Source organism: Rhinoderma darwinii, chromosome 10 (assembly GCF_050947455.1).
Source record: "Rhinoderma darwinii isolate aRhiDar2 chromosome 10, aRhiDar2.hap1, whole genome shotgun sequence".
Lineage (NCBI taxonomy): Eukaryota > Metazoa > Chordata > Amphibia > Anura > Rhinodermatidae > Rhinoderma > Rhinoderma darwinii.
Genome location: NC_134696.1, coordinates 104,766,641 through 104,793,352, shown reverse-complemented (window position 1 = coordinate 104,793,352; position 26,712 = coordinate 104,766,641). Strand labels below are relative to the sequence as shown.

Genomic DNA, 26,712 nt, shown 5'->3' with positions numbered 1-26,712 from the left:
CTGCACCATGCAGAGTAGAAGTCAGGAGTGGTGACTGATCCTCTTTAATGCCTGTTCCTGTTAGGCTTGTCCTGGGCGACAGTAATAGGTTTGCATTTTAATGTCTATATTTTACGGCCACATAAGGACCTCACAAACAGGCAGTCGCTAGGCAACCAGGAGTAACAGAAGGAGCCAGTCACAGACTGATATAATATGATACAATGTAACCAGTGACACCGAGGAACCTTTGATGACTTGCTTTTTGGGCGTAGTGATTGTATTTCGGGGAGGACTTGTTTTGGTTTTATCTTCTGGTTCTAGTTTGACCACGAATATTCATGTACATGTCCTGGGGGCAAGGAGCACTGATAGCAGCTCTAGGTGAAGCCCCCTATACCTCTAGGAATGTTCCATCACCTTATTGCATAGACGTTCGGGGGTGCTGTAAATGATTTGTTGTTTTTATTACTAATGGCGTAAAGGCCCGATCACACAGGCCAATGATCAATCACAGAATGCCTGTTCTCTAGCTGAGATTTTGGGATTTGCTATTTTAAGTTCCTGATGTAGCAAAAGGGACCCACGAAACCACACAGGCGATGTATAGGTTAACGTGGCCCCTACCAGATGAAGTTTATGGGTAATGATTTCCCAGCTAATATATATTAACCCCCTTCATGATCCAGGTATGACACATTCACTTCTAAACACAATTTAACATAGAACTATTCTACATAAACGTGATCGGTCCAAGAGAAGTCATGTACAAAGCAACTCCACTAAGTTGCTGCCTGTATGATATACTCTAGAGCTTCATTCACAATTCTGTTGGCTTCAGAACTGAAATTACCCACACTTCATTGCGAGTTGTTTCTGCACAGAGCATCATAGGAGCACAGCTAAGCTGTTGAAGGGGTCCTGACTTTACTGTAACGACCAGCAGAAGAGTGAGTGCAGCTCTGGAGTATAATACAGGAAGTAACTCAGGATCTGTACAGGATAAGAAATGTAATGTATGTACACAGTGACTCCACCAGCAGAATAGTGAGTGCAGCTCTGGAGTATAATACAGGATGTAACTCAGGATCAGTACAGGATAAGTAATGTAATGTATGTACACAGTGACTCCACCAGCAGAATAGTGAGTGCAGCTCTGGAGTATAATACAGGAAGTAACTCAGGATCTGTACAGGATAAGAAATGTAATGTATGTACACAGTGACTCCACCAGCAGAATAGTGAGTGCAGCTCTGGAGTATAATACAGGATGTAACTCAGGATCAGTACAGGGTAAGTAATGTAATGTATGAACACAGATACTCCAGAGCTGCACTCACTATTCTTCTGGTGGAGTCACTGTGTACATACATGACATTACTTATCCCGTACTGATCCTGAGTTATATCCTGTATTATACTCCAGAGCTGCACTCACTATTCTGCTGGTGGAGTCACTGTGTACATACATTACATTATCCTGTACTGATCCTGAGTTATATCCTGTATTATACTCCAGAGCTGCACTCACTATTCTGCTGGTGGAGTCACTGTGTACATACATGACATTACTTATCCTGTACTGATCCTGAGTTACATCCTGTATTAGGGTATGTTCACACGCCGAGCCAAAAACGTCTGAAAATACGGAGCTGTTTTCAAGGGAAAACAGCACCTGATTTTCAGACGTTTTTTGAGCAACGCGCCGCTTTTTCGGCTGTTTTTGGAGCTGTTTTCAATAGAGTCTATGAGAAACCGGCTCCAAAAACGTCCCAAGAAGTGTCCTGCACTTCTTTTGACGAGGCTGTAATTTTACGCGTCGTCTTTTGACAGCTGTCAAACGACGACGCGTAAATTACAGGTCGGCACAGTACGTCGGCAAACCCATTCAAATGAATGGGCAGATGTTTGCTGACGTATTGGAGCCGTATTTTCAGGCGTAAATCGAGGCATAATACGCCTCGTTTACGCCTGAAAATAGGTCATATGAACCCAGCCTTATACTCCAGAGCTGCACTCACTATTCTGCTGGTGGAGTAAAATACAGGCTGTAACTCAGGATCAGTACAGGATAAGTAATGTATGTGCACAGTGACTCCACCAGCAGAATAGTGAGTGCAGCTCTGGAGTATAATACAGGATGTAACTCAGGATCAGTACAGGATAAGTAATGTATGTGCACAGTGACTCCACCAGCAGAATAGTGAGTGCAGCTCTGGAGTATAATACAGGATGTAACTCAGGATCAGTACAGGATAAGTAATGTATGTGCACAGTGACTCCACCAGCAGAATAGTGAGTGCAGCTCTGGAGTATAATACAGGATGTAACTCAGGATCAGTACAGGATAAGTAATGTATGTGCACAGTGACTCCACCAGCAGAATAGTGAGTGCAGCTCTGGAGTATAATACAGGATGTAACTCAGGATCAGTACAGGATAAGTAATGTAATGTATATACACAGTGACTCTACCAGCAGAATAGTGAGTGCAGCTCTGGAGTATAATACAGGATGTAACTCAGGATCAGTACAGGATAAGTAATGTATGTGCACAGTGACTCCACCAGCAGAATAGTGAGTGCAGCTCTGGAGTATAATACAGGATGTAACTCAGGATCAGTACAGGATAAGTAATGTATGTGCACAGTGACTCCACCAGCAGAATAGTGAGTGCAGCTCTGGAGTATAATACAGGATGTAACTCAGGATCAGTACAGGATAAGTAATGTAATGTATATACACAGTGACTCTACCAGCAGAATAGTGAGTGCAGCTCTGGAGTATAATACAGGATGTAACTCAGGATCAGTACAGGATAAGTAATGTATGTACACGGTGACTCCACCAGCAGAATAGTGAGTGCAGCTCTGGAGTATAATACAGGATGTAACTCAGGGTCAGTACAGGATAAGTAATGTAATGTATGTACACAGTGACTCCACCAGCAGAATAGTGAGTGCAACTCTGGAGTATAATACAGGATGTAACTCAGGATCAGTACAGGATAAGTAATGTATGTATGTACACAGTGACTCCACCAGCAGAATAGTGAGTGCAACTCTGGAGTATAATACAGGATGTAACTCAGGATCAGTACAGGATAAGTAATGTATGTATGTACACAGTGACTCCACCAGCAGAATAGTGAGTGCAGCTCTGGAGTATAATACAGGATGTAACTCAGGATCAGTACAGGATAAGTAATGTATGTATGTACACAGTGACTCCACCAGCAGAATAGTGAGTGCAACTCTGGAGTATAATACAGGATGTAACTCAGGATCAGTACAGGATAAGTAATGTATGTACACAGTGACTCCACCAGCAGAATAGTGAGTGCAGCTCTGGAGTATAATACAGGATGTAACTCAGGATCAGTACAGGATAAGTAATGTAATGTATGTACACAGTGACTCCACCAGCAGAATAGTGAGTGCAGCTCTGGAGTATAATACAGGATGTAACTCAGGATCAGTACAGGATAAGTAATGTAATGTATGTACACAGTGACTCCACCAGCAGAATAGAGAGTGTAGCTCTGGAGTATAATACAGGATGTAACTCAGGATCAGTACAGGATAAGTAATGTATGTAACAGTGACTCCACCAGCAGAATAGTGAGTGCAGCTCTGGAGTATAATACAGGATGTAACTCAGGATCAGTACAGGATAAGTAATGTAATGTATGTACACAGTGACTCCACCAGCAGAATAGTGAGTGCAGCTCTGGAGTATAATACAGGCTGTAACTCAGGATCAGTACAGGATAAGTAATGTAATGTATGTACACAGTGACTCCACCAGCAGCAGTGATAGATTAAACACCATTTTGCAGTTTATATATAGAATGAAAGTGTTCACATTTATTTACCAGACGGTTTGCTCATGTAAATACATCTTTACACCCTGCAGTACAGATTGAGGCATTTTTTTTGTTGCCACAATTTTGTGCAAAAATGCAGCATTAATGCAGATGTGAACATGACCTAAGTCTCTCCATTCCTCTGTTTCGTCTTAGGAACAGAAGAACGAAAAAACAAAAAGGTGCAGGAACCACGGCATCACGAGCATGTTACGTCCGTAATGGATGGAACGTATTTCGGCCGCAAGTCCCGGACGGAACACACTGCAGGGAGCCGGGCTCCTAGCATCATAGTTATGTGCGACACTAGGAGTCCCTGCCTCTCCGTGGAACTACTGTCCCGTACTGAAAACATGATTACAGTACGGGATAGTTGTCCTGCAGCGAGGCAGGGACTCCTAGTGTCGTACATAACTATGATGCTAGGAGCACGGCTCCCTGCAGTGTGTTCGGTCCGGGACTTGCGGCCGAAATACGTTCCGTCCATTACGGACGTAACATGCTCGTGTGAAACCAGCTTAATGGCACCCGACGCAACCAATTGACAAATAGGTTTCTAGTGTTTTTCATTTCTCACCGGAACTGTGACGGAGGCCCCTACTAGAGCCGACTACGCAGATGTTAATAGAGCCTGGTTATTATTTTGTGATATAATCTTGCTAAAAACTCCACAAAAACTGCTTGTGTAAATACATTCTGAGGCCCCCGCACGCACACACACACCGCTAGTTTTGATGCAGATTTTGTGCTCGCTGCAGAAACATTCAAATGAATGGAATATATCTTATTTGTAGCTAGAAGTTTGACAAACTTCTGATAGGTCATAGTGACGTGTCAGAAGTTTGGATTGGTGGGGGTCCGAGCACTGAGAACCCCACCAATCGCTAGAAGGAAGCAGCTGAAGTCCCCGTGTGAGCGCTGAGCCGCTTCGTGTCTGTTCCTCTCTTTCCGGAAATAAATGTATCCGTGTACAGACTCGATAGAAAGTATCTGGGCCCGCACTACGATACATCGGCTTTCCGGAAAAAGCTGAACAGACACGAAGCGGCTGAGCGTTCACACGAGACCTTCAGCCGATTCGTTCTAGCGATTTGTGGGGGTCCCAGTGCTCAGACCCCCACCAATCCAAACTTCTGCCACGTCACTATGACATGTCAGAAGTTTGTCAAACGTTTAGCTGCACTTTAAGATGCAGAAATTTCTGCAACAGAATCTGCTGTGTGCACAGGGGCCTAAACGGTCAGGTGCAGCTGTTTGTTATCTCACACTTCAGGGCTCGGTTCATGGGAATCCAATTACCCCAAACATGTTTTTAAAGAGGCTCTGTCACCAGATTTTGCAGCCCCTATCTGCTATTGCATGTGATCGGCGCTGCAATGTAGATTACAGTAACGTTTTTATTTTTTAAAAACGAGCATTTTTGGCCAAGTTATGACCATTTTTGTATTTATGCAAATGAGGCTTGCAAAAGTACAACTGGGCGTGTTGAAAAGTAAAAGTACAACTGGGCGTGTATTATGTGCGTACATCGGGGCGTGTTTACTACTTTTACTAGCTGGGCGTTCTGACGAGAAGTATCATCCTCTTCTCTTCACAACGCCCAGCTTCTGACAGTGCAGATCTGTGACGTCACTCACAGGTCCTGCATCGTGTCGGACGAGCGAGGACATATCGGCACCAGAGGCTACAGTTGATTCTGCAGCAGCATCGGCGTTTGCAGGTAAATTGATGTAGCTACTTACCTGCAAACGCTGATGCTGCTGCAGAATCATCTGTAGCCTCTGGTGCCGACACGATGCAGGACCTGTGAGTGACGTCACAGATCTGCACTGTCAGAAGCTGGGCGTTGTGAAGAGAAGTGGATGATACTTCTCGTCAGAACGCCCAGCTAGTAAAAGTAGTAAACACGCCCCGATGTACGCACATAATACACGCCCAGTTGGACTTTTACTTTTCAACACGCCCAGTTGTACTTTTGCAAGCCTCATTTGCATAACTACAAAAATGGTCATAACTTGGCCAAAAATGCTCGTTTTTTTAAAATAAAAACGTTACTGTAATCTACATTGCAGCGCCGATCACATGCAATAGCAGATAGGGTGGCAAAATCTGGTGACAGAGCCTCTTTAAAAACCTGTGAACATGTGACCTCCATGCAGATGTCGCCCGCTCAGGTTACATTATTTTCAGTGCAATAAAAGAGTCCACAACTGTTGAAGAATTTTGGCATTTATTGAAAGTTTTGTTTTTTTATCTTTTTATTTCTGATAACAAGAGGTAAAAGTACCACATCCTATCAATCAGGCCCCTGCCCCGGGGGAGACTGCAGGGTATCGCTCAGCAATAGCACACAGTCCCTCCAGGAGAACACACGTTATAGGACATTATGCATAAATGGCTGTGACTTGTAGTGAGAATACCGAGAAGCTGCAGAAAGACAACAAAAATATATAATGATACAAAAAGAAAACAATCTACGATACAATAACCGTACAAAAGTCCCAACGCCCACAAAGTAAAAACATCGTCAGACATGATGCATTATCCATTTGGCTATAAGTGCGGTGCCCTCCAGGTAAAACTATTCGGCCACTTCAGAAGTGGAATGTGCAGTACCCCCCCCCCCCCCCACCCCATACAACTTGTAAGGCTGGGTTCTCAGGTCGCGGTTTAAGTTCCAGATTGAGTCCTAATTGCGCCATTTTGCCGCAATCTTCCGAAAACCACGGCAAAATGGTGCATTTTTGCCCACAGTTTGTGGCAAAACAGCCCATTTGACCCGCAATGTGGGAAGCCAGCCTTATTTCTGCCACTTTGCACCCGCTTGTAAATGCTAAACATATTGCGAAATACAGTAATTGGCTGGTTCAATAAATACCCAGAGGACAGAAGGACCTCGGCTGCCTATTGCTACCATGAAGTTTAGCTTAATCGACACCGCCACTTTGTAGCAGGTGCAAACACAAAAGATACCAACCGAACGTATCCAAATAAGACGCAAGAGAACACTATACAAGAAAAATATATATAAAATAAGATAATCGATCAGAACAGGTCTTACATTCTCCAGTGTCAGGCTACGAACATTTGGATGTAAATGCAGTAAAATTGGTCACTGCAAATGTTTTTCACATTTTTTTTGCTATTTTCACCTCCAATACCACCATTTACACTAGGTGGCGCTGGTGCACAGTAAATAGATTTTTTTCCTGAAAATGCTTTCTCTAGTATCTAAATGTCGAGATTTCCCATTTACATAATAAACGTTCAATTATCTGCTGGGAAAAAATATATAGAAACATTAACACATGGCAGATTTTACACGTGAAAAGGGAATTTATTCACATGTAAAAAGAGACTTGAGCCGATATCTAATCCTGGCCATAAAGGAACAGCCGGGTGCTGGATTCACGAGTCGTCCCATCGTTCTCCTCATCAATATTCAGATACAACCGGAGGGAATACTGAATGGGGAGAACCATCTAAATCCAGAATTATTTTAGTTTTTTTTAAAAAAAAAGTTTTGTCCATAAAAATAGAATATACAGTATTTACTTCATACAGGGAATCTCCCGGGATTGGTGATCGCCGTTTCTATAGATATTTCTTATCACATCGTCTTCAATTATCTTCAGACCATTCTGCTTATAACATGCAAAGAAAGAACTCCACCACCTCCACTTTATACACACTCCACCCTCCACCACCTCCACTTTATACACACTCCACCCTCCACCACCTCCACTTTATATACACTCCACCCTCCACCACCTCCACTTTATATACACTCCACCCTCCACCACCTCCACTTTATATACACTCCACCCTCCACCACCTCCACTTTATATACACTCCACCCTCCACCACCTCCACTTTATACACACTCCACCCTCCACCACCTCCACTTTATATACACTCCACCCTCTGCTTTCTAGGAGCCTCCACAATAGGGGGGAGCTTTACCTAATGGACATTAACTTGTATAAATATTAGGGATCTCTTCTGTAAAAGGGCCAGTAGATGCTTTTTGGGGGGACGACAATATTTTAAAGGGCACCAGTCACCGGCAAAGAGCCAACTTGGCATAAATATTGAGGTCCTCTCCAACCAAGAGGCCTCACAGGTCAATGAGGGAAGAGGCTCAAGGTTTTCCACATCTGTGACTCCTCTTCTAGAGGAGTCTCGGAGGCTGTGCCATATTCTGACCCCATTATCAGCCTTTCGGGGTGCTCTTCAGTGGGTGCCTTTTAGTTCAGCCTTGGTGACCGGTTCCCTTTAACTAAATACAATTTGCAAAAAAAGTTATTAAATCAAACATGTTACACCAAGATGTATGAAACTAAACACTTTTAGGGTGCAAAACTGCAGATGTATCGTCACCATGGACCAATCAGCAGTTCGCTCGGACAGGTGTACAGTGCAATAACCAATCACAGCCATTCAGAAATTTGCGCTTTGTCTAAATTATTTGTAAACGGTATTTAAATGAAGTTCTATTTTTGCCATGAACACCGTGAATTGGGATCCTTACCCTTTTAAAAAAAGGGGGTTTAGGGATCTTTAGGGCTTGCAATGGGTTTTGTCACGTTCACACACATCAAGCGTCCGACTAAGTCTTTTCCAATAGTCAAAGAAAAACCCCTCCAGCCCCTTATAAAAGTGTGTAATAAAACAGTCCTTACAATAATCTATAAAATATATGTCAATATGACACGTCTATTCAATACAAAAGAAGTATTTACAGTCTGCTGATACAGAAGAAGAAAAGCTGCAGCATTTTCTCAAAATGACTTGTAACCCAGCAGGTATTTGGTACCAATTGTTACCCACAAGAAGTAGAAAATAGGATTATATACAGAGGTGTGGAATTCAGGATGGTAATGACACCCTTCTCCACTAGAGGGCAGGGCAAGCGCACGAGAGATTTTGGTTGCAAGCGGCTTAGGTGATTATAAACGTATAACATAGAAGGTCCGCACCACTGCCGAACATCAGTTTACAGGATAATACAAGAACTGCTGTAACACCAGCGCCGAGAAGGATTTGCCCAGCGTTATACGTACATTTAACCTGTAAAGTGAATGAGGCCAGAGCGCTACATAGGTTTGATCTGGCACTAGGTCGTGGGGCGCTCTAGGGTACAGGGGTCAGAATAACGCACCGCTACATAATAAAGTATCGTACAAGCCATTTATACCTTCCCCTCCAGTAACCGCGGATGAGCAGAACAGAATATACAAAGCTTATTTACTGCAACACTCAGGGAGGAATCAGCTGTAGGATAAAGAGCAAGGACCAGCAAGTCTAATCTGCAAATTAAGGCAACGCAAAATGACTAGAAATCTCATCAAACAAGAAGTCAGAAGGCCACCGAGGTATGAATAAATTAACAAATACTCCTACCAATCATACGTCTCTATATACAGAAATGGCTTCAAAGTCTTACAAGAGCAACACATGGCAATACACCGGCCCCCGCTGTATAGGATACAGTGCCACATAACGGCTGTGCCAACCCCAGCGAGGAAGCGGGCAGCGCCAAACTACAGCAATGTGTTCTGGGATATTTAGACTAATACTGGAGCCGTCCCCTCCACACCACTTGTAGCTAAACCGATGACTTATCAGCGACTCAGGGCATGCTGGGGGTAGTAGTTTCTGGAGAGCCGCAGGTTACTCGTCGCTCTAGCGACATTGTGACGAACACACCTCTGACCCCGAGAGATAGACCGAGCAAAGCCGTCACTTATGTATTGGGTGAACGTGCTGCACAGCCTTATCCAGTGGTCCCAACAGCCGACGTCTTCACACTGGATCTCCATAGGTTGTGAAAATACAACTCCCAGCGTGCACAGAGAATACTTGGAGTTGTAGTTTCCCAATAGCCGGAGGGCCACAGGTTGCAGGCGTCTGCTCTACAGTAAATAGCGTCCAGTGCGGCTGTAAAAACCAGAGGTAAAATAACGTTCCCAACAAAATTCTGAGCCGGGAGGAAAGCAACCTGCAGCTGTTTGTGAAACTACAACTCCCAGCATGCCTTGCCAGCAGAAGGCTTTATTATTCCAGCCAAAAGTTGTCAGAGCATGCTGGGAATTGTAGTTTACGCCAGCTGGAGTGCCGAACATTTACTCTCCTACACAGGTAACCGATACTAATGACAGCCTGAACATATAAGCCATCACCCAGCTCGCCACAGACCCTGAATGGCCCATAAATCTGCAGTGTTATAGAAAGGAATTACTGTTCTATGACAACTACTCATGGTCACCATTACAGTGCCAGTAGGGGTTGTCACCAGCATCTGTTACCAATGTAAAACTGCTGGAGTATTCGATTCAGTAGCGTCAGGAGCTCTAGCTCTTTTCTTTACACTGGTTCCCCAAGTGCAATTTCCTCGATCGATTCCAAAAAGTAAAACCATCTTAGATTGGGGATGTGTCGCCATCTGTACGTGAAGCTGAATCACCGTATAATGAAAAATTCTAGTAGTCAAAATGTAGCATGGGGATGGTCTAGACTGGATACAATTGTAACAAAACCCTCCGCTGTGGAAAGAAAATCTGTACGGATTTTCAGCCTTTGAATATAAACAAGACTTTTCCCCATTCACTGACAGCAATCCTTGGTCTTGAAAATAGTGCAGCATTAATTCAAAGTATATTTGAGAGTTGGAGAACTTTTTCATTATACGCAGATTAAACTTTATTTACATAAGACTGGACGAGCCCTATAAAATGGCGTTGAGCAGTACGGCAAAAACATGGCTGCAAAATTCCTAAAAAAAAAAAAAAGGCGCCACACCTGTCCGCAGGTTGTGTGTGGTATTGCAGCTCAGCTCTATTTTCTACAGTGGAGCTGGGCAGTAATTCCAGACCCTGTGGACAGGTGTGGCGCTGTTTTTGTAGTCTATAACTACGTGATCGCGCACGCGGCGCAGCTATACGGTGGCCGGGGGCATAAACATTCATTCTAAATAAGGCAAACATATTGCATAGTCCCTAACACAGCGCCGCCTTCCCGTCACCCCAGTGTCCATAAAGACCAGCGCGACTTTCCAGCCGCCATCTTGACCAACAGTAAACTAAGAGAATATTTTGGTTTGCTGCTGAATTTTAACAAGTGCTATAAATGAACCCCCAGAGCAGGGACTACAGACCCCGGCCCTGCAGGAGCGGAACTGTAATCCTATACATGTGCTGCCATAGGCTCCCCAAAGGTGCGCCCCAATCTCCGCACTATATAAAGAGACAGACCACAAGATCACTGGACACTGAGACTTCATAGGCTGCCTGTTTAACACGGACCCCCCCCCCCCCCCCGTGTGGTGTTAATGGGCACACCCAAGCCCACACGCTTCATCTGTGGCATAATCCATGTGGCTCAGGAGAGGGGAAGGCACATTTCATACAGCAATTTTTTTTTTAAAGAAAAAGTTTGTCTTTTTTTTTTTTTTTTTTCAGTTTTACAGGGTTTTCTGTAGAAGAATAGACATTTACAGCACCAAATTAAGGGGGAGAAGGAAGATCTGGAGGCGTCTTGGAAACGCTCCAATCAAAGTCTCTGCTTTATCCACTCACGTCCCAAACAAAAAAAAGGTCCGTCAGGCGCCACCTCTTATCAACTGATGGCGCTGTCTCCGTCTGCATCTTTCTCAAACTCCTCCTGCATTTCGTCTGAGTTCCCCGAGTCGCTGCTGGCCACAGAACTGGGGGACGGAGAGTTCCTGCAAGAAACAAAAAAAGGTGAAATATATTGTAAAGGGGGAAGAAAAAAAAAAAGGCTTCTCTAGCTAACTTGTTCCGTCAGCTTCAAGATCTCTGCTTGCTGGCAGTGAATGCGAACATTCCTGTTTACATCCAAAGGCTGTAAATCCATTCTGACCTAATACTTCTCACAGCTGAGAGTTTGCTACAATTGTATCCAGTCCGGATAATTCTCTGTGAGCTAAACAGCCGACACCCCAGAATGATACACTTCACATGCACTGTTAGGCCTCATGCTCCAGACTGTGCTTTGCGGCCGTATACAATATGTAACTGCGGATAGTATAGAACACATTCTATTCTGTGGTTTCCACGGTCCGTGCATTGCCCAGAGCCCGAACCGCAACAACAAAAAAAGAAGTACAGGTCATTATACGGACAGCAATTGCGGTCCGGGCTCATTGAAGTCCATGCACATCTTGAGTGCACGGTCCGCGATTGCAGATGACACTCCAAAATTTTGCAACCTATTACAGTCGCCGCAACGTAAAGTGGATTAGATTTTCACAAACCTCATTCATACAAAGTGGCAAAAAATAAGTGAGAAAATTGACCTGAACTCCCATTCACTGACATCAAGCAGGGATCTTGAAATCTGTATTGAAATTTCTTATATGTGATGTATGGAGCCAGACAGAACTGCTGATGTGTCTCTGGCTACTCTGTTCTGGCTCATCGTGAGCCCCCTCCCCTCTTATAACAGATCCATATGCCCCATTCACACAGTATCCAGCAATCTACATCATCGAGCGGCTGTGTCACGGCTCAGGTCGTGATGTCATTCAGGAGGGAGACTTCTAACTGATAATGATTTGTTCTGTCAATAGTGACATCACCCACACAGATTCCGTTCTATTAATATTTAGCAGTGTTTGGTTTAGCACCCGCTGCATTACCGCCATCCCGTGAGGGTGCAGTCGCTGAAAACCCCCCTGAAACACCCACCAGCCGCAGCACCCACCACCACCAGCCGCAGCACCCACCACCAGCCGCAGCACCCACCACCACCAGCCGCAGCACCCACCACCACCAGCCGCAGCACCCACCACACAGCAAGTCCAGGGTGACCCACCTGCCAGCCGATCCTTTTATAAGCCTTCGACACGTTTCCATCTGCACATCCAGACCCCTCTTCATGCTGCACATTTCCATGTACTCGTGGAGATGTCGGTTCATGTCGCTCTTTGCCGTCGCCAATTCCAGCTACAGGGGGATGTAAACCATGAGACACATTAGTCCCCCCCAGCGTTATTAGGGTCTATTCACACTGGCGTTAATGTACATTTACCTCTCCTCCGTCAGAGGAAGAGGGGATCGAAAGATTAAACGGAAAGCAGCGGTTCCGTCAATATTACCATTGATTTCAATGGTAATTCTTTGGTTTCAGTTGCCTTCCATTCGTCTCTGTTCGCTAGGTTTCCGGTTTTTTTCACGGAAACAAAAAGTTCTGCAGACTGTTTTTTGACGGAAGCAAAAAGGGCAAACGGAAAGCAACTAAGACAAAAGAAATCAATGGTAATATTAACGGAAACGCTGCTTTCCGTTTAATCTTTCGATCCTCTCTTCCTCTGACGGTAGAGAGGTAAAACGTATAGTAACGCCAGAGTGAAAGAAGCCACAGGGTATGTTCACACTGCTTATTTTCGGTCGTTTTACGCCTGAAAAATCGGAAGCAGAACGCCTCCAAACATCTGCCTATTGATGTCAATGGGAGATACGGTGTTCTGCTCCGCGGGGCGTTTTTTACGCAGCCGTTTTTCATAATGACCGTGTAAAGAAATGCAGGTCACTTCTTAAGCCGTTTCTTTTATGAACTATAGAAAAACAGCTCCAAAAACAACCGTGAAAAACGCAAGTTGCTAAAAAAACAAAACGGCTGAAAATCAGGAGCAATTTTTCCTTGTATTTTCAGACTTGTTATTTGTGCGCACAGACCCGAACCGTTACATTAAAGTGTTTGTGCTTTGCCTTAGATCATAAATCCCGTGTCCGCCCTCGGGACGTTCTGAACCCTTTTTAAATTAATGTTATCTCTGTAGATTTAGAGAAAAAAAAAACCCCCACACAGAACAAAAAATTATTTGTTTTAAGCAACAATTCTCCGTACTTTATTATTTATTTTCTCAGTAGAACTTCTGTTTTCTCCTGATCTCACGGCTGCGGTCAGGCGGTTCTTGTGCTTGCTCTGGGGTTACCATGGTAACATCAACCCTATCTCTCTGCATGGACGGCCTGTCACGCTCCACTCAAAGCGCCAAATTTCATGGAGGTGAAGAGGACATACGGAGAGATAACCTGTTGATGTTACTATGGGAACCCCAGAGCAAGCGCAATACCCGCATCATTGCGGAGATCAATACCAGGTGACATCGTAGGTTTACTTTCTGGTATTTTGGGTTTAGTAAACACCACCTCTTACCTCAATCTGGTCAATGGTTTCCTGGTACTCTTTGTCTCGCGTCTTCAGAAAAGTTTCTGTCTCCTGAATCAAACTGCCTAGACTTTCCTCCTGTAAGAGACGGACGACGGGGGGTCAATGATGGGTGAAAGTCGAAACGTCTCGCGTGTGCGGCAGATTATTAGAACACAACGTTTCAGTACAGGAAAAGGTAATCGGACACGATCGTTTCTGGATTATCAGATGTCCTGGATTATTGAGCACACATAGAAATCTGACTAAATGTTAATATAAAGTCTGCTGCACCAGTAAAACGCTAATTCTGTACAGTACTGACCTCTCCCTGGACCTCGACGGGTGGGTTGCAGTTGGTGAAATCTTCCCATAGTAACAAAGTATCCTCGTTTTCTTCCCAGGTCAGGCTGTCACAATCATCATCAAAATCGTACGTCTCCCGCCTATTGAAGAGGGAAGAAATATCGCGCATAGGAGTCAAGTACTGCAGGTGATCAATGTGGATCTGCTTACTCCATATCTGGCCACCTGGTGGCGCTAGAACCTGTACAACAATGGACCCCCAGGAAACGGACGTGGATACTTTTTTTAATGATACATTGTATGATATTTTTATTAAGACTGCGATGTATCGTACAATGTGTCGTGGGTGGGACGTTACACAGAGAAGAGCCCTGGAGGGTGATGACACCACCGAGGAAATATTCAATGGGGGGGGGGGTTAGGTCAGTCTTTCTTCTGGGGATGCTGGGAATTGTAGTTTCACAACAGCTGAATTGCCAAAGGTTGCCGACCATGACTAGGCTGTCAGAAAGCAGAGATCTTGAATATCGGTGAAGAATTGAAACAGTCTGATCGAAAGTGGCAGTACCTTTCGTTCTACAAGGATTTAAGTTTACATAAAACCCAAAAAAAATAAAATAAATGGAGTCTACATAAATTATCTTTGCTTTACACTGGAGGAAGCCATTTTTGTTTTAAGCAACCAATGACATCATTATTAACTTGTGACATCACTAAAGCCTAAAGTAGTTCAGTGATGTCACCAGATCCTAAAGTATTGAGGCTGCAGCATATGGTTATATATTGCATGAAGGGGAAGCTCGTGCCTCGGGGAGGTCAGTGGATTATACTCAATGAATGGCTGCATTCTCCGGACTACTGGATCTACGCAAGAAATGTGCGCTCCTCACAGTGAAACGCGTGGGCTAAACACTGACTGCTTGCACTAAATATAAATCAAAACATGATGCATAAATATGAAAAAACCACCAACGCAGACAGATTGGGGCGGGCGAGATTAAGAGGTCTTCCAGCTTGCTCAGCATTATTCAGTGCAGCCCCCTCCTCCCCCATCTGCTGCTGCCGCAGACTTGGCCCAGACCTCTAGGACGTCCGCCAGTCATATCCCTTTCCCAGGAAAAGAATCTCACAGTCTGGAATTGTGCTAATGGCCGGAAGCAGAGCCGCGTTATATGGGGAACGCACTGGAGAATAAGAGGCCATCTGATCGCGCTCAGTCCCAGGATGCATTGCTGAACCGGAATAATATCTGATCCTGAGCCCAGTGATGTGCATTATACACCCCACTATAGAAAGTGACGGTATATATTACTAGGATGTGTCATAACTTCCTAATCCGACTGCCAGGGTCCCCAGCGATCCTCAGACTGAAGCCCTCTGCTGGTCAGGCTGTGTCTCTAGCTCAAGCCTAAATTAGGACTGAGCTCAGGCCTTGGATTAATTTTGGGGAGGACATTATACTCTATCACATGCATGTGGATACCACAACCCCCACCTCAATTACTCCTGACTTACAATTGGTTGAACATTCTCTTCATCTCATCGGTTATATTGAGGGAACAACTGACTTCATCATCCGAGAAGCGTGCGGCGTCCCCGTCCTGCTCCGCGATGTCCTCTTCCGCCGCCACCTTCCGCTCTCTCTTTTTAGACACAGTTCCCACCTAAAGAGAGAAAAGATCAACAGCTCACCGTTAACAACAAGCGACATTACTGCAGAAGCCCCCCACTATGAACCATGGGTAGAAGAGCGACAGAATAACAAGCTGCAAGACTGTGCCACCAGCATTCACCCACAGGGCACATTCAATGGCAGCCTCCAGCCCGGGCTATGCATGCAGTGTAGAGCGGGATGCATGGTACCGAGCAAGCCCTGCCTGACTCTCACCCTTCGTAGACACGATCCACAGACAACGACTACCCAAGAAAGAGAGGGACACCGACACAAAAGATACAGGGACAAGCCTATCCATCCCTGTTACACTACAGCTCTCATCATGTGCACTGGGTAAACCTGATGGGAGTTGGATAAAAGCTGGAAGAAGGAGACAAGACCTCACCGAGCCCATTCTATCCACCACCATGATTAGATCTTACACTGTTATATGAGAGGCTACATGAGAAGATCGGGGAGAGAGAGAGACAAGGCTCCGTCACCTGAAACATCTTGGATACGTCTTCGGAATTGCGCTGCTGTGCTACATCACACAGCTTGGCAGTGATATCGATCCGGCGGCAGATATCCATGTCGACCTTCATAGCTTTTTCCTGGATCTTTGAGTCGAGATCAGTCATTGGCTGCGGGGGGATATTTGTACATTATCTTATCTCTAATAATAACGTAATTATAAACATCGCTCCCTCTTAAGATCGGCCCAGACGCCAAGATTCACCCTGATCATTTTCTCATTAACATCCTTCAAAACAACCAGATATTTATCATTGAAACAAAAAAATAAAAATCATTCATTCAGGTCGTGTAAAATTTTACATTGCCCTGCTCCAGTCGCATCCAGAGCTGCATTCAGAATTCTGCAAAATGTCAAAGTCCCATCCGAAACATCTAAATATAATCTACTATAAAAGTTCAGTAACTGCAAATAGTTGTCTGGTCTTACATCAGGTCTTATACTCCAGTCACATCCAGAGCTGCATTCATAGTTGTGCAAGCTTCGTCTTAAATGGAGTTTCCTTATACTTTGTTTTTTATATTAAGCATAAAGTTTTCAAATGTTCTCCTATGCTTTGATTCAATTCCTCTTTTTTTTACATTCTACTAATGTAACATTTAAAGGTTTTCATTCAGTGACTACAAGCAGAGGCAGAAAGGTCATCTTGCTCACACAGCGGATGGGCTAGTTACAATGTATCAGTGTAGGTTATAGCCATCAGCCTAGGGTAGAAGAGACGTTTGTGCTGCTGTGTTTAGTTCAAAGAGACTTAACATTGTAACAAAACCCTCAGCTGTGCGAGCAGGATGTGGTCAGGGTGGTTTGTTGTAGGAAACGCTGCCTCTCCCAGTAAACATTGCAACCGATTGAGGAGTATTATAGGAACTCAAATAAGTCAGTTCATCTAGCAACGAGCAGATTTATAAATGCAGCTTTGGATGTGATTGTAGTACAAAAGAGATCATGACGAGACAAGGGAATTAAATAATTTGTAATATTACCCTGCGTTATATCTAGAGATACACCGACAATGAAGCTTAAACCAGAAGCAGCAGTTTAATAAGATTATTATTTAGTATCTGGTGAGGTCCGAACCCCACGAGGCCGAGCGTCCGAGCGGCAGCCACGAATCACTCTATAAACAGTAAGTAGTTAAAAATAGAAAAAAGAATAATGAAGAACAGTCCAGAGATCGGAAACAATGGGACCTTGTTAGGGATAATCCATTATTAACTCATTCAGCACCAGAGCTCAGAACAAAGTCCTTATGGGAACCCCGACACTGACCCAAAAAATGACGAAAAAAAAATATGACCAAGACCCCGGACTATTTCCTCCAATCATCCAGTAGTGGAGACGATGCAGCAGACAGACAGTAGGAGACTACACAGACTTCCCCTGCTGGTTACCAGACTCCGATTACTGCCCAGGGACCGACAGATTTTTCCTGGTTTTGTTTCTCTTGGCGAAGATTCCTAATATGGCTTCATTCTTCATCTAGGGAACGGCGCGGGAGAACGTCAACTACATCAGGTCCAGAAATCCCACTCATCACCAATGAAAGCCATAGGGACCACTGATCCCAACAATGGAAACTTTACTTGGGACAGACCAGCAAGGAATGGGTATGAGGACCCCTCTATAAGCCACAGAGAAAACCTGCCCTCCAGAGACCCCCACAGTGCGCTCAACTAAAGGAAACTAGTATGGAGCGCCGCGTACCTGTCACGGCGGATCAGAGCGCATAGTAAGAAAAAGGGCCGTCTATGGCGTTTATAACCCTAAACCTCTACTTATAGCGGCAAATGTTTAAGGGCCTGTTCACATCATTGCCCTTCCGTTGAGGGGTTCCTTCGGCGGTTTCCATCGGGTTAACCCCTCAATTCCCTGATTCCGTCAAGACAACGAAACCCTGTCACAACGGTGACAAACGGAAACCTTTAGCAAGGTTTCCGTCACCATTGAAATCAATGGTGATGCAAACCGAAGCAGAGTTTTCCGTTTTGCCTTTCCGGTGAGGAGTTAACCCGACGGAAACCACCGCTGCAACCCCTCAACGGAAAGGAACGGTGATGTGAACACAGCCTAAAGTCATGACAAATTATATACGTCTTTGGTAGCAAAAGGGTTAATCATTGTGTAATGAAAAGTTCTCCGACTTTCTAATGGGGACCATGGGGGGAAAGAATGCAAAGTTACGGCACGCTCCATACTTGTACAATCATTCGCAACTTAGTGCCGTTATTTGCCACTCGCATCACAAAAGTGGACAGGACGAGGCCCGACAGGTATGAAGACGAGAAACTGGCGTAATATTATAGAGGAAATCTGCGCCAGCTCGTGGCCGCACAGACAGAACAGGTGGCTCTCTTACCCCTGCAGGCTTCAGGCTAACGGTAGGAATATAATAGGCGGATACGCTGCAAAAAAACGAAACCGCATATCTGCCACGGAAGCTGCAAGGAATTCCGCGCCCAAAAAGTGGTGCCGTGTTTTGGGTGGCATGTCTGCTGCAGCAATAAATAAATATCCTGGATGTAACTCAGGATCAGAAGTTTTGATTGGTGGGGGTCCGAGCACCGAGACCCCCACCAATCGCTAAAACGAAGCGGCAGAAGCACTCGGGTGCGCGCTGAGCCGCTTTGTGTCTGTTCGACTTTTTCCAGAAAAAAACGTATCGGAGGACGGACTCAATAGACAGTCTGAGCCCGCACTCCGCTACATCTACATCTACTTTCTGAAAAAGCCGAACAGAAGCAAAACGGCTCAGCGCGCACACGAGCTCTTCATTGTAGCGATCGGTGGGGGTCTCAGTGCTCGGACCCCCACCAATCGATCATTTTTGTCATTGTTTATAGGAAATGGCCAAAATCTGCCTCAACATGCACTCTTCTAAATAAGACATTTTTTACCTGCATTGATACAATGTAACAAAGTATCAGCACAGCAGAGACATTTTGTGGTGCTCACAATGTATCAGTGCAGATAAAATGTATCAAGCTGGAGTCCAGGCTGTTTAGGTCACAGAGGACTGGAAAGAATTGTAACAAATCCTCAACTCTGAGAAGTATTCGGTCAGGACTGGTTATAAGCCTCTGGATATATACAGGAAAGTTTCCATTCAACGACAGTAATCAGAGATCTTAAAAATTATGAGAAATTAGATAGTTGCTGATGTTTTCATTATATGACAATTCGTTCATTACGGGATGACTGGAAAACCGGTTTCATTACTTCAAGACAACTATTGGAGCGTATTCACACGGTGAGGTTTTGCCGCGCCGCCGACACCTGCATTACCAAACCAAATGCGTTTTTTCTGAGAATTCTTGATGCTTCTGTGCCAACCGCAAAACCGCCACAAATTGCGGTAAAAACACATGCGTTCTCATCGGCCGCGTGGAGAGATGGCACCGTGTCAATACACCCATGCGAGCGGAGTAGTGAATTTAGGGCGATGTGGACAGGATAAGGGGCTGACATGTTTACCAATTATTCTAGATGAGCAGCGGCAGCGGCTAAAGGGAAATCTCAGCTCACAACCCGGTCACCAGACACGAGGCTTTTTCATCCTCGCCTCCTTTCTACATGTCAGCGAGACGTACAGAGACCCTTCATGCGTGTACCAGGTTAGTCACACACCGCACACCGTTACTTCTCAGGATCGTCCACAGCAAAACTGAACCCAACATGCAAATCAGCCGATCAATCTGGATTTAAAGAAACAGCTCATTCATGTGCCGCACCGGCGGATGGAGAAGCAGGGTGAGTGGTCTCGGCATCCGCTGCGGAGGGGGGGGGGGGGTTCCGGTACAGCCGTACGGGTCAGTGCTCAATATCTCACACGGAGGAAGCGGTGAGGGTTAATCATTCCGCAAGTGATCGCGTTTTGGGAGAAGCTGATTGAGGGGACTTACATCACTCATCAGACCCTTGAAGACCACCAGCTCGGACTTCAGCCTCTCAATCTTCTCGCTGAGTTCATCATGGACGTTATATGCTTCTTGTGCCTCCTGAGAAAAACAAAGAGGAGCCATGGAAATATTATTGGACTCTCTGAAGGGGGGGGAGGAGGGGGGAGGGTTCCTTCTCAGCAGAGGCCGCCACGTCTTACCTCCTGAAGGGTCTCCACCATCGACTCCAGACTCATCCTCTTGGCCAGCTCTTCCTCCCACCTGCAAAAAGACAAAACAAAAGCAGAAGGTCAATGAGAAAACTGGTAAAAATGAAAAACAGTCAAAAGTAGTTAATCATTTTACGCTTTAAATCTATAAATAGTTCATTTCTGCTGGATTCCTGTTAGCTCTCATGCGGCAGGACCTCACATCTCACTGCTGCCCCCTGCTGGTTTAATGTGCTGTTTTTGAAAGAGGTCTTAAAAAAAATTATACCTGTAGCTCTTCAGCTGTTGTGAAAAAAACTCAAACCCCCAGCATGGCCTGACAGAAGGCAGCGAGCGGCCGGGCCCTACTAGGAGTTGTGGTTTCACGACACTTGGAGACCACTGCTGTAGGGTACACCAGACACAAAAAGAAAACCCCAACGTCTCTCACAATGCAACGTTTCAGCGTGCATAGGGCATCACCTACATTAAGTAGATGTATTTCCAATGACAGCCTGTAGAATGGTGGGTGCAGCTTTGGATGTGACTAGAGTAAAGCTGGACATACTACATAACGGCCGGCTGTGGACTGCAGTTCTGGACAGTTAAAATTGGAAAACTTAGTTATATAAAGTCTGAGTGTAGCGGAGGGCCATTTGCTGCAGAGCCGGAGACGCGGACAACTGTTCTCAGCCGAGTTGTGGGCTTTTATCCATTTGGCAACGTCTTCGACAGGAATAAATACCCCGGGTATCCGAAATAAGTGACCAGCTCCACGCTGACCGAAGGCACTGAAAAAGGGCAATAATAAAGTGTGAGGTCTGAGTCCCTCTAAGCCTCCTGCCCCTTCTCCGACTATTTACTAGGAACTCACCGCCTGACAACCAAATTCTTAGACATCACTCCGCTCAAGCTGGATGGTCCGCAAAGAAGAAGACAGACAACCCGGGTGGCGGACACACCGTGCCACTTTAAATCACATTTTTGGTGGAGTATCCCTTTAAGAGGCTAATAAATTAAAGGGATTGCATGGAATAATGTATTTTTTTTCTGAACGGGGCGGAGATGAGATACCAGACAAGGCCATGGACGTGAGGGGCGCTGTTTCTGGGAGGGACGGACCTTGTTTTATGATCCCATACACCCCCTTTAAGACTCTGCACATTACAACCAGCAGTATAAATATATATATATATGTTGCGTTGATACATTATCTATTCACATCAATAATGTCACGAGACGGGGCCCAGTCCATTGATCCCGAGATGCCGCCATACCCAGGACGGGGGTGTAGAATTACTTCATGATGAAGATCACACGTGTGGATATACAAATGCCCAGGTTTGCTATGGGTTAATGTGTCATGTTTGACTGCAGCGCTTTCATTCTCTTCATGAACCAGGAGGCTCAGGATGAACAGAACTTTAGGTCCTGACCTTTGCTGGGTTTACGGGACTGTAGCAGGACAGAGGGATATAAATGAATGAATATGAAATAAAATTTTGGATCATCATCAGTAACAGCTGTGTCTGGGATCTGGGGGTCGGGGTGGGGGGGTCGGGGTCTTTATGAATGATTTTTGGATCCCGATAACACATCTTGCGCTCTGCACTGGAAGACAATTCTGGCCCAGATTCAGTTTCAGAGAACGGACTAAATTTAGAAAAGTCTTTTACTGACAACATGGGAAGATGATGAGATCTCCTGCCTCAGCTCCTGGACGGCGTCCAATACTCCGGGAGGGCAGACGTTTGTGGCTCCATATTGCGGCATCTGAAATATGTCTCTATTTTAGCTGCATTCCCGGCGGTTCATGAGAAAATGATTTTAGCAGAGCAGCGATTGGTGCAGCTCTGCTGTGCAAGGACCACGAGGACGAGGGGAGCGCGGACACAAAACACGTCCATCCGACCGGCCGCATCCCGAGACCGGCCATGAGAACAAAGAATAAATCTAGGAAAAGCTCAAAGACCTGCAGTCTCCTAAAACCTGCCCCAAGCCCTGGTGGAGGAGGCCCGGAGACACAACAGGGACCCCAATAATCAGTTTTGCCAGAATCTTATACACCGTTTTGCTCTGATCATATAAAAGGTCCCAATACATAATCACCATGTGAGGTCCGTCCTTAAAAGGAAGGGGTTTTAGACTACCTCCGACTCCAATAGACAATGCAGATAAGATGGAGCCCTAACGGAGCAGAACGGCAGAGCAAAGCATGGGGGAGTTACTGATGAGCAGCCGGAGACACGAGGTTGCGTCACCAATGTCCCTATAGATCCAGACAGACAGGACGGAATATCCCAGATTTTGCAAAATGAGCGCAATCTTAAAATGACGCCCCCCCCCCCCAGATATGCAGAGGTAACAGGTGTAATAACCTGCACACAAGACTGACGTTAAAATCTCAACGTACTTCAAAGTTTTCTAATACCACAAGGTTTGCCGAGCCCTGCGGGGAGTGACACTCCGGCGCGCAGCACGTCAGTCCCTTCATTTCCCTGACAAGAAGATTTCATTACAGTTGATAAAGGATGAGAAGCGGCTCCGGCATCTGATGTGTAACATTCCTGTATGTTCATGACTAACCCCCAGCAAGAAGCACCTTGTCCACATATTACACAGTGTGCAGGAATGTGAGTAATCAGGACGTACCCCGAGGAGTGTGAACACTGCCCTGATACAACCAGTCATAAGGTAACACAAGGCTGGAAATACAGCGACGCCAAGCGACATCCCCGGATCTATCAGAGAATTGGCACCGTTTTAGCCATTTTGGGAACCAATAAACTAAAGGCCACGACCACCTCTGATCACTATTCTACAGGTCACATATAGAAGTCATCTACATAAACAGCAGAGTCACTGTGTACACACATTACATTACTGATCCTGAGTTACATCCTGTATTATACTCCAGAGCTGCACTCACTATTCTGCTGGTGGAGTCACTGTGTACATACATTACTTATCCTGTACTGACCCTGAGTTACATCCTGTATTATACTCCAGAGCTGCACTCACTATTCTGCTGGTGGAGTCACTGTGTACATACATTACATTACTTATCCTGTACTGATCCTGAGTTACATCCTGTATTATACTCCAGAGCTGCACTCACTATTCTGCTGGTGGAGTCACTGTGTACATACATTATATTACTTATCCTATACTGATCCTGAGTTATATCCTGTATTATACTCCAGAGCTGCACTCACTATTCTGCTGGTGGAGTCACTGTGTACATACATTACTTATCCTGTACTGATCCTGAGTTACATCCTGTATTATACTCCAGAGCTGCACTCACTATTCTGCTGGTGGAGTCACTGTGTATATATATTACATTACTTATCCAGTACTGATCCTGAGTTACATCCTGTATTATACTCCAGAGCTGCACTCACTATTCTGCTGGTGGAGTCACTGTGTACATACATTACTTATCCTGTACTGATACGGAGTTACATCCTGTATTATACTCCAGAGCTGCACTCACTATTCTGCTGGTGGAGTCACTGTGTACATATATTACATTACTTATCCAGTACTGATCCTGAGTTACATCCTGTATTATACTCTAGAGCTGCACTCACTATTCTGCTGGTGGAGTCACTGTGTACATACATTACATTACTTCTCCTGTACTGATCCTGAGTTATATCCTGTATTATACTCCAGAGCTGCACTCACTATTCTGCTGGTGGAGTCACTGTGTACATACATTACATTACTTATCCAGTACTGATCCTGAGTTACATCCTGTATTATACTCCAGAGCTGCACTCACTATACTTCTCTGTAGGTTCCACTCCTGGTTTTGGCTTCCATATACTGCAGTGTGAACGCGGTCGGACGGTGGAGAGTTTAGTCCGTCAGCCCCGCTGCCTTCCAGATTTAGATCCATTAGCAGGTCGCCTTCAGTACAACAATCCGGTTCCTTTAACATTCCCCTATCCACCTGTAAAGTCTTATGTCAGCACTGATGATAATGACAACATACGGGCGGCCTGCGCTACAAGCGTCCGCCAGGCCCCGCACAGCACTGGCGTCTTGTAATTACTGGCGGTCGGAGCGCTGAGCGACCAGATGCTGAGATTTAATCCTCGCTGCATTTCCTGGATGATTTCCAGAGGAAGCATCAAACCGATCAACCAGCCCCTCCCCCACTATAAATCCCTGCTCAGCATGAGCACCTGGCCTGACAATGGCGGACGGGGAGTACGACCTACCTGTGTAATTATCGCATAGGAGGGCCAGCGTGGCACGCCAACTTAACCCTTTCACTGCCTTCCTTTAACAAAGCATGAGACCACAGGCCGGATCTGAGCAGCCACGGCTTATTCTACATCAGGAGCCCCCCCCCCCCTCCAACCGGGTAGGGTGCACATACACCGATCAGCCATAACATCAAACCCACCTGCCTAATAATGTGTAATCTGCACCTATCCAGCCCCATACTCTTCTGTGGGATCGGTGCAGAGGGGCGAACATCCCCCCCCCCCACTCTCCCTCACCCTCCCTCACCCCCCCACTCTCCCTCAAGAGCGGCCATACTGGAGAGGATTTGTCCCCTACGTTTAGACAACACAATTTGGCGCTCGTCAGTCACTCGGCTCTTTACACGCTCACTTTTCTCGCAATCATCAACTTCTGGAATTGACTGATCACTGGATGTCGGATATCCCCCCCCCCCCCCCTCCTCCATTGTAACCAGGTCATCAATGCTATTCACTTGACCTGGCGGAGGTATTAGGTTATGGCTGATCTTTGCCAGTTCGGGATCACGTTCACTACTCCGGCAGCTCTGATGGACAATGTGGCTTCTTGGGGACGGACGCGGACGCTACGTTATTATATACATGTGACCAGACAACAGTCAGGGAGGCGTCTAGGGGGGGGGGGCGTTGTTTTTTTAAGGGACTGACCGCAATTCTGTAAATCCAGTGGAATCATCTTAGAATCAAACATTCTGCAACTTTCTAACTCTTTTCATTGCTCACATTTTCAACACTTCTGCTTGCTGTCACTGAATGGATTTTGTTTACATCCAGGGCTGCAAACCCGTAGAGACCTAAATACTTCTCAGCTGAGGGTTTGCTACAATTGTATCCAGTCTATACAATCCTCTGAAAGCTAAACACTTTAGCAGCACAAGCCTCTCCCATCCTGATAGTTTGTTACAATGTATCAGTGCAGATAATGTGAAACAAACTATCAAGACAGGAAGGAGATTTGTGGTTGATGTGCTTAGCTTACAGAAAATGGTCTAGACTATAAGCAACTGTAGCAAACCCTCAGCTGTGAAAAGAACTGTAAGAATATTTCCATTCATTGACAGCAAGCAACTTAAAAAGGGTGCGTATACTAGAGTTTCATCCGTTTTCACAGTTCAGGGAATAAGTTTAGTTACATAAAACCAGACAACCCTTCGGCACAATTGCTTTTCTGGGATCTGGGAAAGCTGGATTGTGCCTAGTAATGGGCCGCGTGCGTTACATAAATAAGTCTTCCGTATAACGCTTTGCTCTTTGGCGTCGTTCATAATATAAAGCGCTGGGGATGATGGAGACAAATGATGTAATCCATTAAGAGGACGGAATGAAAAGGGTTTTACGCACTTCAGAGTCTGTCTGCGCGGAGAACGGCGGAGATTTACGGGGATTTGTTTCTGACAAGGTGTCGGCCGCGCCCAATGTAACACACCCCGGTGATGTGAGAACACGACGCGGAGGATTCCCGGAGTCCTGCCTCGTAATATCCTACAAATTATCACCCCACCGTTTCCTCCAGGTGCAAATATAACTTTTTTTCGGCGCTCGTTCGCTCAGTTTGTGGGAGGAGCGGTACCAACCAAATGCTGCGTTTTTTGGGCGCACTTTGCCTGACATTGCCACGCACTTCTGCGCCACGGGAGGTTTCTGTCCTCCCTGACTTCGCCTTTGGACACCTGCGTTACGATTTTACGGGTGTCAAACTCCCCACCTGCCACTTTCTTTAAGGCCTGAAGAGGAGGTCCAGCGTACCCCGAAACACGTTGTGTGTGAAATAAATAGCGGCTTTAACTAAAACTATTTTCAAGGCTTGCGCCAAATCTGCGCCTTTTTTTTTCCTGGATCGG

At 45.5% G+C, this 26,712-nt stretch overlaps 1 protein-coding gene and 1 long non-coding RNA gene across 5 annotated transcripts in view; one reads left to right on the top strand and one right to left on the bottom strand.

Moving 5' to 3' along the window:
* The window catches only part of LOC142662339 (uncharacterized), a 115,039-nt gene extending 99,612 nt beyond the window's left edge, over positions 1–15,427 (top strand). Inside the window, exons 3-5 of one of the 4 annotated variants that reach the window (XR_012850903.1) lie at positions 9,052–9,217; positions 11,303–11,584; positions 14,420–15,427. This is a non-coding gene — a long non-coding RNA (uncharacterized LOC142662339). The remainder of the gene's footprint in view (positions 1–9,051; positions 9,218–11,302; positions 11,585–14,419) is intronic. The other 3 variants (XR_012850904.1, XR_012850902.1, XR_012850905.1) reach the window with 3 other exon arrangements.
* Positions 7,716–26,712, bottom strand: part of IFFO2 (intermediate filament family orphan 2) — a 42,780-nt gene continuing 23,783 nt past the window's right edge. Inside the window, exons 2-9 of the mRNA XM_075840551.1 lie at positions 20,607–20,667; positions 20,410–20,505; positions 16,479–16,619; positions 15,837–15,985; positions 14,341–14,461; positions 14,025–14,114; positions 12,678–12,808; positions 7,716–11,565 (exon numbers count right to left, since the gene is read on the bottom strand). Coding sequence (XP_075696666.1) covers positions 11,460–11,565; positions 12,678–12,808; positions 14,025–14,114; positions 14,341–14,461; positions 15,837–15,985; positions 16,479–16,619; positions 20,410–20,505; positions 20,607–20,667 — 895 coding nt within the window. The 3' untranslated portion in view covers positions 7,716–11,459. The remainder of the gene's footprint in view (positions 11,566–12,677; positions 12,809–14,024; positions 14,115–14,340; positions 14,462–15,836; positions 15,986–16,478; positions 16,620–20,409; positions 20,506–20,606; positions 20,668–26,712) is intronic.